Here is a 15,072-nt window from a genome sequence, read left to right as displayed (position 1 = left end):
ATTAAAAGGAAGTCGGGAATGTATATTTTATAGGAAAACACAGTTACATTATTCACTTTACAGAAAAACATGCTAGCACCAACTTAAAAAACAAAAAGCCCAGAGGCTTTATTTCAACAAAACCCATTAAGATCACATTATTTAAAAACTTTGTCAAACAAAGTCATTACAAGTTAAGGTCTTCAAAAGAGTTTGGACAGTCAGGATCCATGTTGTGAACTGACAGCTTAAACCCATGGAAGTATGTGTATGTTTAACATCACATACACCCGTGTATGAACGGACACAGCTTTGCGTTTTGTGTGTACACTTACAACAGGCTCAAACTGGAGCTATACAGACTATACAATTTACACTGCTGGGTGTCACTCCAACCCCAAACCTCACCATTTGCTAGAAAACAAGCTTTTACTTTGTACAAGACCTTGACAGGAACAAGTTTACCCCTCGCTCAGGAGGCTGAAACTGAACAATATACTAAACAGTCAAAAGACTTTATTTCAACTTGTACAAAAGGCATTAAAAAACCTAAAATACATGCTTTACCAAATATATTACATCATACAAGTCAGTGTGGTGTACTTGATAAATCCAGCTTAACTTCATCCACTTTTAATGGCATATTTTGTGGAAATGTAAAACCAACTACACTGGAAAATATTTATTTTAAAATACATTTCCAAGTGCATTAATTACCTAAAAAGAAAAATTGCTCTAGCAAAAAAAAAAAAAAAAAAAAGAAAAAAAAATCATTGAGTGAAATAAGGAGCTCCCATTCAGAAAAACGTTCTGTGTTCTGTGTAAGGATCACGTGGCATTTCATCATCTGATTCTCTCAACCAGGCGTGGTACCTCAGGCAGAGCGAGAGGCATTTTTCTGTCTGCTTGGCAGATGGATTCCTTTTCAGGATGGTTAAATTGTTAGTTGCTCAAAACAAAGTTTAATTTCACAATTGGTGATTTAGCTAGAGCTGTCACAACACATGTGGGAACTGCCAACAGGAAAATACATCACATCTATTGAAGCTCTTTTTGGCCTCATCATGATAATATCAGACACAGAGTAAGGCATGTAGATCATAGCAATTACAAGTCACTCACAATCCTTTTGTAATGGGAAAAGCATGTCACCCTCCTCTCTGTATTACCTGACGCACAATTTTCCCCGTGGCTTTTGTTACACATCACACAGAGGTGTGCACCGGCGTGGCTGAGTGGGAAGGAGATGAGCCTCTATCAGAGGAGGAAGAAATGGATCGTGTAGCAGCTTCCCGCTGCAAATCTTCAACCTTCTTCTGAAGCTCCGTCCGGATGGCAAGGAGCTCTTTAAGATTTTGATGGATTGGCACCTGCCAGGTAAAGAAAGAGGCTTACTTTGACTCTCATAGTGAGTTACTTCCTCAAGCAATGCTTCCATTGTTTCCTTCAGTAATAGAATCCAACGCTTATGAATTTCAGTATGTGGCTATTTACGGAAAGCATTTCTTTAGTCATTTGAAGTTTACATTTCAGCGAACTGTCCCTTTCAAACAGCACAGCTGGCAGGAAACCTACTCAAGACTTTGCAAATGGTCTTGATGGGATACCAAACATACTGCAACAAACATACCCCTATCCCTTCTCAACACCACTTTCAGCTGAACTGAAAATGCCTTTCCTGAGAACTATTGCCCCTGCCTGTTGGGACAGAACTTACTATGCTCAGAGAGCAGAGTTCGCAAAGCTGGCTCCATACGGAGCATCTTGTTACTCTTCTATCCAGGCATCTTTCCAAGAGCCTGACCCCTTCCAGCCAGTCAGTGAGAAAAGTGCAGCAGCCAAGTGAATTGTGCTTGTGGTGGACCTCCTGGAATCACACTGCAATAAACCTTTCATTTGGCTTCTGTCTCTCTAAGCACCCCAAAAACACCCGAGGTGCACCACTCTGCAGAGTTCTAGGCATTCTTCACACCCATCTGGAACTTGCAACTACATCATGGCTGAAGGCAGATGCAAGCCACGCTCGTTTTTGCAGCTGGATCTGCTCTCTCAGACAAGCAGAGAGAGACCTCCCCTTCTTCCAAATGCCTCAGAAAGGCCAAGAAAGTTTGACTGTAAATTGCTTTTACTTTATTTTATCCTGTATAATCTCTAATCATTTACAGGTTTTGGAAAGAGCAAGATGGGAAAAGAATTTAATTGGGCTGGTGAGACAATCATGGGGAAATGGAGCAATGGGAAACCTATGGACTGCTAGACGTTGTAATTTATACCCTGGGCTTCTGGAATGCCAGGTCCGGGGAACTGCATTCACCCACGATCACTTCCTACTGCTTCAGGGTCATCCCAGGGCTGGGATGTACACATGAGCATGGAATTCTGACATGATGCTGTCTGAAGAAGATAGTCAAATCCAGAAAGAGTTTTTTCTCTTCTTGCCATCAACACACAACTGAGTCACAATTTACACTTTCATGAATTCTACCTTTTTAAAGAAAGTACGACAAAAATCCATGCATTTGATTTTGATACTTTCAAAACCTAACACTCATGCTGCTGACACAGGAAAATACCATTTCATTTCTAACTTGAGTTCTAACTTAAAAGAATAAAATAGTATCAAACAGTCTGGTTTAGGTCATAATTTTTTTGGCCATATACTTTTTTCTTGTTTGTGGCTTAACCCATGAACAGAAACTTCAGTGTATTCACAAAGTGCTGCTCCCAGTGCCCTGGGAGTCCTCGATTCACCCAGCGTGTCACCTACGGTGATTTAAAGTTACTTCCTGAGTCTTCAGAGGAGCATGCTGCACACCACAAAGCTCCCAATGACCCTGGAGTCCCGCCTTCACTATGCCATTAATTCCTTCTCTTCTTGCAATCTTCTCCTGCACCCACCATACGAACTCTTTAGCAAGTGAGGCCATATGCCTACAGACAGCAGGCTCCTTCACCACCAAACACAATGCACACCCCCCAGAAAGCCAACCTCAGAATTTTTCTGAGGGGGGGCTAGAGGAAATATATACACCTAAACCCCAAAAAACCCAGCAAAACTGAGCCTGGTGATGAAGGTTGTCCAATACGCTGTAATACACACTACGGAAAATCCAAATTTCAGAGAAGATCATGACTTTCTGAAATGAACACCCCCTGATTTTTTTCCTTTTCTTTCCTCAAGTAAAAGATCCCTTCCTCATACACTCCCACCTCAAGATTTCCTCTTTATGAAGCCATTTTCCTAGAACACTGTGGTCTGTAACGGAGCAATTTACCATTGGTATCGTTAGTCACGCCAGCCCTGGGTCACAGGACATTTGTACACCTGGTTTCTGCACCACTTCATCATGATTCAGCAGAACAGGCCAATTTCTTAGACGTTAGGCAACAGGTTCCACTGCACAAAGCTCAAACACTCATAAAAAGATGCTCCATACAATTAGCTTTTGGGGAACCTACTACAAACCCATTCAGGAAACACTACACAAAAGCCACTGCAGAACTTGGCACACTGTGTAAAGTGCTTCAAGGAGGAAAAGCGTGGCTGCAGGTCTCGATCCTTCCTCCGCATTCCCTCGGAACCTAATTCAACAAGACACTTGCTCAAACATTGACGCAAGTGCTGTTCTCCACACACGCCCATCTCAAAGGACAGGCTGCTTTTAAATAGATTAGCTAAATAACAATAATGACATTTAAGAAGTCCGTGTATATTCAAGTCACACAAAAAACTCTTCAACATTAAGATTGCAGAATTATGCTCTCAAAAAATTAGGTGTCAGAATGAAGGTTACTTCTCCAAACTCAATTCAGCCTTCCTGTACATCTGCATAAAATCGTTGGTTAAGTAAACATTAAAATACTAGCTCCCCCCTTGTATTCCTCATTTATTCAGTGCACAGTTTGATGCTACTCAATTAGCGAGCAGTTATTCAATATTCGGTTTTCTTTGCAGTGTCTGACCCCACGCTTTATTTATTCTTCTGAACTTGAAATGCTTAAGTTTCCTTTCCTGTACTTTCATCTCATGTCAAGAAACAAATTCATTTCTGCAGCGCCCTAATGAGGCATGGGAGTACTAACACTCTGCTTTTACAGACAAGGATCTGAAGCAAGCACCTCCTCATCTTGCCTACTTTGTATCTCAAATTGGTTTAATACAGAACTCAGGAATTCTGCGATTGACCTATCAAGCAGGACACCCTGTAAATAAGGAGCACACGCACAGTGACCACTCTGCTCCAGGTGAACTCCTTTACAACAGGCGAATCCTGTGGCAAAGGCAGGGAGAAACTTCCTTTCTCCAGAGCAGCATCCTGCTCCCTCACCCACAGGACAATTAATTCTTCCTTTGCCTGCAGTCATGCCCTCTCCAGCCTGCTTTCCCAGATTGTATTCCATGGACTGAACAGAAAGCAAAGACCTCCAACACCTACAACATTATGCACTCCTAGCTCCTATTTCCAGTTAGTCACAACTCTTTTGCAGATTCTGTATCAAACCCATCTCTCGGTCCTTTTATTCTCATTTATTCTCCATCCTTGAGAATTCACTGGGATTGTTCCAGCCTCAGACCTCCAAACTGGATGAATTTCTTCCAGGATACGAGCAGGCACATTTCTGAAACATAATCTCTCTTACTAAAATCTCGTATCGACCTTGGAGATGGAATATTTATGGAAATACAGCCCCTCGACCCCCAAAACAGATGTCTACAGTACCAGTATTTTCATACGGGAAAGCACTTTCCTTAGTCATATTCTCAGAAGCAACTGAGCCTTCTTGGATGAAGTTTTACAGAACTACTCAGTCAGACACACATATGTGGTGACTCGATACAAAGTATTAGGGTCCATCAAAGCTGTAAGCAAGGCAGAGCAGGGTCTTACAATAGATAAAAAAAGGGTGGGTCACCTTGGCCATCTTTTAATAAGTACATGTTAGAGGCAAACACTGCAAGACAGTTTACATAAATACCATCAAGCCGTTTCAGATGGCAGTGTAAACACGAATGGTTTTCTAACACCAAGTCTTTCCCAGGAAAAGATTCTTGTTGCTTGTCATTTAACACAGCACCATGCAGATGCACACTGATGTAGACAAAATTCCAAGAGATTTCACACACTAAACTTCTGATACATACTGTAATTACATGAAATAACAAGTCAAATACAGTCCAGGGAAAGCTGTAGCACTTTCAGAGTATCTTGCAGCAGCTGACAGGAACTGATTTATTAGTGGTAAAGGTCCATGTCAGAATTACATATTTGTGGGGTAACAAAAAGGGGGTATAGGCAGCTGAGAGATATAATAGTATCAAAGTTCTTATAAAAAGATCTGAAAAGCCACCTGGCATGAGGAGCTGTGTTTTCTCCCAAATGTCTTCAATTCTGCTACTGCAACCTCCCTTTTCAGAAAAAAACAGCGAATTCCAATGTGAAAGAATGAAAAGATAAGACAATGGTGCTAGAGGGGAAAAGGGAGGAAAATGCTCAAAAGAAAGCTTCAACCTCAAGTCATGTGTATTTTACTTTTAATTAAACCGTTAAGAGAACCAAATAGAACTGGAAGTGTGCGGCTTTCTGGAAGTCTCCTTCCATCTTGGAAGAAAGAGGAAGAGTAAGATGACAAAGCATCTTCAAATGAATTCTGTCATAAAACCATTATAATAGTAAGAAGTTTAGTTCACTTCCACACTTCTAGACTTATTCCCAGGCAGACCTGTTGCTGCCAGTGTTTCCTCCCACCATCCTGTCCAAATTCTTACAGGTAACTATCTCCATTTTGTCGCTTCTCATTGCTACACTTCAGCCTGCGATTTTTCCCTCAAACAAAGCCTTCTTCAGAGGGAAACGGGTGCTACAGCCTTCACGCTACCACCTGTAATGGCTTGCTGTGAGCGAGGTTCTCCCTTATTTTGCCGCTGCTTAGAATACAAGGCAGTGGAAGAGTCAGATTCTGTAAGGAACAAGAAGAGTGGAGAAGCTCGTTCATTCTAAGATTCTACTACTACCTTCACCCCAGCAGAGTATACTTGCAAGGCACAAGTAGTGTCTCCACGGCAAGCTTTTATTACAGTCTTGTTAAGAAATCATGTAATTGATTTGACTGAGATGAATTTGCTAGGAGTCTAACAGCAGATGCACTGTTTGCTACCCTCTCATCCTGCCTCTCAAACTAGGAGAGGAAGCTCAAGAGATGACTCTGGACCCACCACCCAGTCGCATTCAAGTTAATTATTGCTCCGCTGTATCACTACCAGATTTTCAGAGGAGTGTGCATCCTCTTCCTCGGGACACCAGCCTCCCAGTGTGTTGCCAGAGGAATGCTGCTAGGCAACACCTGGCCACTACAGCCAGGTCCCCTTCCTTCCTGTCCCCACTCCAGGGGAGAGCAAAGACGTACTCCAAGGGCAACAGAGCAGCCTACTCATGAAACGAAACCCAGCAGCGCACGCGTGGCTTTGTCAGGCTAGAAAACTGCCTGGGCCGTTGCTCATTAGGTCTTCAGGATGTTTTTCATCTGTTACTGAAGCTAGTAGCTCAATGTGCTGAAAACCAGTACATTTCATTTCCGCTATTTAACAAAATATTTCAGCAAAAAATAGAGACATAAAGGCCAATGTACTACATTTTAACAGATTTTGGTGGGTTCACTTCACCAAAAAATTCTGTCATTTGACTACTTGTAAGAAATAATATCAGATTTCTCCAATTACATAAAAATTACTAAAAAACTACTAGAAGTAGCACTAAGTAGTGGGAATAAAGCACCTGGATCCTTGGGAAGTGCTTGCTCCTTGTGTTAACCAAAAAGCTGGCCCTGTAAAAGCTGGAGAATAATTTAACTGCAACACTTCAAGAAGATTTTCGGTGTTTCTGTTGTTCTGGGGTTTTGTTGTTTTTTGGTTTGTTTGTTTTTTTTAATTGCTGCTGTAATATTGACCCAGAACTGAGAAGAATATGACTGAGATTGCATGTTGGTCCCCTCCCTAAGTCATAACCAATTTTTTCCAGCCACTTACCCAAACCCTGGGTCCCTTCTCCTCTTACCTGTCCTGAGCAACACCCTCAGCACTAAGTATCAGCTTTCTAGACTTGTCCCAGCTGTCCACGACTCTACATCTTTTTGTTTGGTTTTAAGCTCTCAACGAGTTTTGCAGTCCCATCCTATTCAAATCTGTACTTTTAGTCCATTACCCCTCTCTCATTATCAAGGAACTACTCTTTTGTAAATAAATAACTATAATAAATTCAACTCATCAGGAAGACTCTATGTAACAAAGTTCTCAGGCTTCTCTAGCTTTCTAACAATTCGCATTTTTGCCCATTTTTAAGTTTAATCAAGCTACGATTAAGCTCAGGACCTGATGTCGCTCTGTATACAACTTATTCACCTTCTACTCTTGCACTTCTTCCCTGCTACTTGCTGCTTCTCCCTTGCCTCCCTTACCCACGACATTGCCAGGTGCTGTCTCTCAGAGTTCCTTCTCTCTGGTGTGGACAGTCTCTTTCCCCTGCAAGGCTTGGTAAGATTCTCCCACTGCCAGTGACACTTGTAGTATTTGAAACCCCACCCCCAACCCGTGAGAAACAGCAAAAATGCTGCAAAATTGAGTGAGCTAAGCAATGTCTTCACTCAAAAAGAACCAACTGTAGGTTCCTGCAAATTAGCCAGTTAAAATGGGTGGGGTTTTATCTTCCTGATTAGTTTGCTTTGCTGCCTATTTCATTCAAAAGCAGACTGTTCTCCTACACTTTAAAGATAAGGTTCCTACTGCTTAGGATGAGCTGAAAAATACTTAGAACTTTGCTGAAGAAACATTCTTTATTGCTTAAAATACTATTTTTTAAAATGAATTACTCACACGTACATTGGAAGCGGAACCCTGGTGTACTGTAACTCTCAGAACATGCACTTCACAGTTATAATAAACTATTCCTGCCAGGTGCGGACTTAAAGAAAGTCTAAGTTGTTTCTTTTTAATTATACCCACACAGAAACTACGATTATGTTATACAATATCCATACTACAACACACATAAAACCTATCTAGGCATAAGACAGCTTCATTGCCTAAAAAATTCAAACCTTCCTCTTCACAGAATTACTACAGTTCACTTTCAGTATTGATTTTCAGGTTTTCATTTCCAAGTAATCCTTCAGGATCCTGGAGTGCTTTGGATAGCAAAATTTGTCAACACAAGAAAAGGTATAAAAGAAATTATAATAGCTACTCACTTTTAGTACCGCCAAGTCTTAATTGGATGGGTATCTACTGTGTATTACTGTACTAGCTCAAGGACAGTCATTCACATGAAAATAGTTCAACAGTGAATGCACTTTGTCTTCTCCAGCAAGTATACTTTATCTATTTTAGCAACAGGGAAGAAAGGCTGCGGAGGAAAATGGTTATTTTAAATTCACTGCTTGACTTAAGACTGTCGGTTTTTCAAAAACCTCCTCTGTGCACTGGAAAGACAACAATATCTTTCACTTGAGGTTTTTTGTTCCTCTTCATGAAGAGCTGGAACTCTGACAGACTTCTTTTAAAACCTAGTTAACAGTATATTCACAGAAAAAGGCAATCTCAAATGATGGAAACAGCAGTTTTCAATAACAGTCAATACTTCCACACTACTGTAGAGGTATGCTCCTGGGAAACCAAGCAAAATCCTTCTGCAATTTGCCTTCTGCAAGAGCAATGACTAGCAAACAGAAATTATGAATACTACCATGTGGGAACCAGAACAACTGGACAGACTTCCAGAGTCAGGAAACTGTCCACGCCACAAGCTGATGTCATTGCTCGTTAAAACCTACAGCCCATTTAGATTTGGATATTTGATAGATTGGAGCCATGTTTTGAGTGCCTGCTCTTCAAAATACGTTAGAAACTCCCCCAAATGAAGATCATTCGTCCAGTAGTTTCTCTCTTTCTGTGCATGTTCTGAAGCTGTGCTCATTACACCGTATCAATATTTTTGTTTTTTCATAACTAACTACAGATTCTTTCAGCACACAGGATAAGCAGTTTGTCTATATTTTATTCCGTATCAATTGAATGCTGAGAGTTCTAGCTGCAGATGTAAGCTACCTGCAGTAAAGGAAACTCTGGAAATCTTCCCTTAGACACCCAGATAGAAACTATCAGGTACTGTAAGAAACTTGCATTGTCGCACACAAGAAACTCTGTGGTAAATGCAAGGGTGAAATCTCCTTGGCTATCTAACCCGCAAGGCGATACCTTCTCCTGACATCTCCTGCCTCATTCTTTCATGGAAGAAGATGGACTAGAGACCACAGATCACTGTCCAGCAATGCCAAGCATTTCCTCAGCCATACGATGGCTTTGTCCTGTCACAAAATGGTGTGAAATCAAATGCGGGAACTTTGAAAATGTTACAACCAATGTCAATATGCTCAGAGAGGAAAATGCTAGGCAACACGACTGGAGACAGGTATAAATAACATGAACACCCCACGTGCCAGACAGTAAATCGTATCCTGTTATGCGCAAGATAGAGCATCCCACTAAGTTTTCCAGTTTATTCGTAACCATTTTTCCAGTGGCACTTAGGATCTTAATAGTTCTTTCAAATATGCAATGTTTTGTGTTTGTTGACAGTGAAGTTCAGCTGACATCTAATCACTCAATTGTTCAACACACCAAATCCTTCTGCAATTCTATACATGACACAAACACAAAAAAGCAGCACTGCAACCTATCTATACGCTTTCTGGTCATTTCTGTATATATTGAACAGTTATTAATTCCCACTTGTCCCTTCCTTTTATTTAAGTCAGCTGTTAACCTACAAGCAGACTTTTCCTGGCTTTTCATGGAAGCTCAAAAAACTGCCTTTAGCAGATGATCCCATTCCAGTAGCTGAACTGAATTTCTAGGTTACAGATAGTGTTGGCCTTGTATTCTGGATGAAAGTCCACACACACAAAAAAAAGAACGAATCTGAAAAGCTTACAGGGATTCCTGTGATATTCTCTCTAGCACAGCAGCCAGATTTCCAAAACTTAGCTTGAAGAAAAATTAGCAGGCACAGAAAAATTTTAAAAATTCAGTAATTAAACCAACACAAGTCTAAGCCCAGTACTCCAAGGGTTAAAGTGTCATTTGTCAGAAGGCATAAAACCACCTAAATAATCCTAACAGATTATGCAAATTTTGTGACTAAAATACATTCTTTTCCTTGTTTCTCACATAGCAAGACACAGCGTGAATTGAAAGGACCAGGATTCTTACTCGGGCTCTGCATAAGTGAATAGTAAGAGTGTATCAGTTCAAAAACTGCCCCTGCCGAAGACATATCCAGCAACATCATTTGTCGGGTTCTCCCCACCTTCCAGACAACTAACTGACACCTGGCAGCCAGAACTCCTCAAACCAGTGTAAAGATGAGGTCTGAATGATAGAAAAGGAAAGAGAAATATATGGTATTGACCAAAAAAAATTCAAAACCATCATACTATCTTATCTCATCATCTGTAAGTCCAGTAGCAGAAACCCACAGACCACACACCTCCGTATCCTTATCTCCCACATGTCACATACAAATGCACATTTCTCCAACCTTAGGAAAGGGCAAATCTGAGAAAACAATCTTCTCAGTCAATGAAGTCAAATAAGGTAGGACCAAAATCTATCTAATTTTCTTGGGACAAGAAGTCAATAATGATGTAACACCTCCAAACTGAAACCAAGAAACATTTTATTTCACTTAAGAACTAGAATGACCTTGTTGAAGCACAGTTTAGCGAAAAGGGAATCTACAAGAGATGTCCATATTTAACCTAGAATTTTCCACCTTGTTCACTTCTCAGACACTCGAGTTTTGAACCTTACGGAAGGAGGCTGCATGTCACCGAACAGCACAGGACCTACTGCAATACAGCCCTAATAATAAAACAGAGCTTTTGACGCAAATAAACACCATCAAAAACACTGTCAAGGGTTAGGGCTGGGCCAGCCACTAGGCAAATGACAGACGTTCTCTATTACCTGCTCCTCCCTCCTCAAAGGGGAATAGGAAGAGAATAAGAGGAGAGTCCTTCTTGGACACTAGTCATTGAAGAAGCAAGCTCGATCCTGTGATCCCCCAGCTTTACACTAAATATGACGGCAAGGAACACCTTGTTGGTCAGTTTAGGGTCACCTGTCCTGTCAGCTCCTCCCTGCAGGTGCAGCCTCTCACTTACTGCACCCCAACGTGGCACACAGGATTTAGCAGTGACCTTGGTCTGCACAGGAGCAGTATAAGCAAGAGCCTTTCTGCATCCCAGCCCCTGGTAGTGACTGTAAACACCAAGCGCTGTCACTGCTGGAGCAGACACTGTCTGCAGAAACATGCCGTTACCTTCAGACAGCGCAGTGACTTGGGAGAGACTGAGCTGAGAAGTGAAATCAGTGAACAGAATCCGTTCTGTTCTAACTCAAACCAGGACAAACACCAATTCACTCTTCCACAGAACTTAAATAGAATGGAAGACAAAAAGCAATCTTTTCTTTACAGAACATAGGAATAACACTAAATTTCACATGTCCTGTGCAATGAAGAATATGCTCAGAACTTACTGCACTGCTGAAGGTCTGATGAGACACCGATAATCGAAGCCATAGTACAACAATGCAAAAATAAATGGTTATATCTAGCTAGCATTCAGTAATTTTCAAATTAAAGAAATTAAAGGTGACGTATGCTCATTTCCAATAGAAAAGCCAAAGGTGTGCAATGATTAACTTTTCAGTCCATTTAAAAATTCAAGCCTCACTGACTAAGCTGAAATTAGAAAACCTATAAATACTGCCTCAAACCAAAACCTGCCCCTCTGATCTTGTGAGTTTCCTCTCCCATAATACAAAGTTGGTTGAAAATGGGTATAGAACACCCATTCTGATTTATATTAAAGGACTGTTATTAATCTTTCCTTAAATTCAGCTATGAGGCATTTCTCCTTTCTGGTGAGCTCCTAGAAAACAACAAACATTTTCTAGTCTCCTGAAGATGTTTTTGCAGCTGATAAAACAGCACGTGAGGTTGCCTTGAACTGCTATTCACCAGAGAGCACTTCATTCACGTGAAGTATTTCATTTTCTCTTACTCCAGTTGAAAAACAGAAGAAACACATTAGAAGGTATTCAACAAAACCACCTTTTATCAGTAGGCAGAGATGCCCATTCTTTTAAGAAATCCACTAATTAAGACATTTTTTCACTGAAAAGTGAAGACCTGCTGGACATCACAATGGTCATTTTTTTCTGTCACTGAACACTGAATTGGCTCACAGGCTGTGAAACCAGACAATGCAAATACAGAAGAAAGCAAACTGAGTACACAGTGGTTACAAAGACTGGATCTTGACTTCTTTGCATGAGTTTGCAATTTCAATTAGGCTGGAGAATTGAGTTCTGCAACAAAAATTTGTAATTTCTGCAGCAAATTTATCTAAATAGATGTAAAATACCTCCAAATTCTCGTCATAAGTACCACAGAAATTCAGGCCAGAGACAAGAGGAAAGGCAGGGTGTTTCTTCACAAGACAAAGCTAATGTGGCAGAACTAGGAAGTTGAGAGTTTTATTACTTCTTCAAGAAAAGAAGGTGTCAGAAGGTACAGGATCACCAAATTTTGTTACCTTCAGCCTGCTGGTTTGAGGGCCCTGTTCTCAAAGACAAGTGAAGAAGAATGGCTCCCACTCACTGGAGTGCCTGCAGAGCGCTCTCCAGCAGAAGTGGGCAGAGCTCCCTCCAGCAGAGGCAGCAAGCAGAGCTTGTCACCAAGTACATGATAGTTCCGATATCTTCTCCTCGTGTCATCTCTTCCCAACCTTCATCTCTTTTGGACAGGGACTAGCTTTCACATGTGCCTACAAAGCCTGCTCACGTCGAGGGCCGGCAGATCTCGGTTAAATGCAAGTAATGAACGGACACTCTTGCAGGCCAGTTATGCTAACACATGCATAAAGTACGCAAATGTTTTTCATCCAACAGGCCAAGGGAAACTGCTAAAAAGCAGTTGACAGTTTTACTTTAAAAACATGAAGATTAAAATACACCACCTTTCAAGTTTTAACACATGCTAATACCTCACAGGTACCTAACAGTCACTGGACTACATCAACCAAAAATAGAACAAGGGAAACAGAGCAGCTCAGAGGAAACATCTCAAAGAGAAAGCAGGCGAACCAGACTTTTCCAGGAGCTTTAAAGGTGTTCCTTAGACGCCTGGACCTCTATCAGTGAGCTGTCCTTGAAATTCACCTCGGAATGCCATCTTTTACAACAGTCTCTGACTTGTGGGTGTCTAATAAATTTGAAACTCACGTCTCATTCTAACTGCCAGAAGATGAAAGCAGCAGTCACTTAATACAAGTAATTTATCATAATATGCTTGGGGGTACCTTGGAATGTTATCTTAATAAAGACGTGGTGTAGCACCCTCACATATATTATGGCTGTGACACAAACTGAATGTTCTTCAGACTTGTAAGCATGAGAGCATATGGAGTAGTGGTCTAACGAGATCTAGAGATTTATCCGAATAGCAGACATTACTTACAAGAACAAATACTGGATGAATCAAGCAGCATTTACAGGGAGTCTTTAATCTTTAGCATGCCAGCTTGAAAACCATAAAGGTCAATTGAAAACAAGCATCTACGTGATGCCAAGTTTAGAGAGCCTACAACATGAGTCAGTACTTAGTCCAATTCTTTCAGAAACTGCTGCTATATTTTATATCATTGTTGGTAAAACATGATTAAAGTACACTAAACCCTATAAGAAGGTTAAGGCAACGAAACTATTAAAAAGTGTTACAGGGTATTATAGAAGTGTTATAAAAGTAATCTTCTGACAACAAAACCCATTTAGCTGTTACTCTCACAAGCCAATAAAGTGATACTGTAACTCCCTTTCTACTGATGACTTTAATAAAGTATCATTTCACCAAGTTTGAACACACCCAACATCTTCTTTGAGAAAATCACTTTTTTCCCCATCAGCTGAAATACATGCAGCAGATGAACACCTTTAACATTCAATGCTGCATTCCACACTATCAAAACCAGCATTTTTTTTTTAAGCTCTGTGCTCTTCACTAAAACATAAAAAGTCATGTGAAAGCTCATACCTGAGGCCGCATCCTTGGATTCCACCTGACGTAGTAGCTCACCCATAGTTCCAAATGGTTCAGACTGGCGACAGGATACAGGACGTGGTTCTCATAGTTCACGTAGAAAGGATTTGTGAACTCCTCTAACTGGCTGTTTATACAGGACCACAGCGACACAGTCTTTGTGCTTACCTCCTGATTGAAAACAAAAATGATGTGGATTTCAAAACTTCAAAATATGAGGTTAATATCTACGTATCAGGAATTTTGTCTGTGAAATTTACCTTATCTACTAGAAAATGGCAAGCACTCTGAGAACACTTCCAGTAGCTGATTGTCAAACTGCCCTAAAACTTTAGCAAAACCTTTGAACACTTGTTCTGGTCGAAGGCTGAGAAAGGAGATTCAGGAATATTATTTTCAGAGACACTAAGGTATAGTTGAGCAAAAGAAAGCTGTATTGCTTGCAATTTACAGCGATGTTTACAGCTACTTAAACATACGGTTACACACTGACCAGGTAAAAAAAAAAAAGTTACATTAACTTTGACAAGAAAATCAGATACACAATTTGGAAGATCCAAAACAGCATCTGTGAAAAACAATTATTCAATTCTCCCACTCCCTTTATTTGCTCCTAACAATTGTTATTATGCTTTTAAATGCCTATTTTATCTTTCTTTGCACTTCTGAAAGTTGTATTATTCTAAATGTAATCAGCATAATCACGGTTAGATCAAAAATTGAAAATCTGAACTTTCATCAGATTGATCTCGCAATTTTACACTCCTTCAGTGCTGTAAAGCATGTGTTCTACTACCGCGGGGTCTTAAATTGCATTTCTTTATTGAGAATTACATCTGACTATTCATTTAGGAAAGCAAACTGCCTGGAAACCATGCGTTTGCTGAGAACATGTTATTCAGCTCCATCTTGTGGTATTTACATGCAACTTTTTCCCTAC

General features: G+C 40.6%; 1 protein-coding gene across 1 annotated transcript in view; it reads right to left on the bottom strand.

Moving 5' to 3' along the window:
• Nucleotides 1-848: 848 nt before the first annotated feature.
• LOC104498218 (myotubularin-related protein 1-like) overlaps nt 849-15,072 on the bottom strand; it is a 20,929-nt gene continuing 6,705 nt past the window's right edge. Inside the window, exons 4-5 of the mRNA XM_010141572.1 lie at nt 14,127-14,303; nt 849-1,349 (exon numbers count right to left, since the gene is read on the bottom strand). Of these exons, the coding sequence (XP_010139874.1) occupies nt 1,185-1,349; nt 14,127-14,303 (342 nt within the window). The 3' untranslated portion in view covers nt 849-1,184. The remainder of the gene's footprint in view (nt 1,350-14,126; nt 14,304-15,072) is intronic.

This window comes from Buceros rhinoceros, unplaced genomic scaffold (assembly GCF_000710305.1).
Source record: "Buceros rhinoceros silvestris isolate BGI_N320 unplaced genomic scaffold, ASM71030v1 scaffold20518, whole genome shotgun sequence".
In the NCBI taxonomy this organism is placed as follows: Eukaryota; Metazoa; Chordata; class Aves; order Bucerotiformes; family Bucerotidae; genus Buceros; species Buceros rhinoceros.
This window is presented reverse-complemented; position numbering and strand designations above follow the sequence as displayed.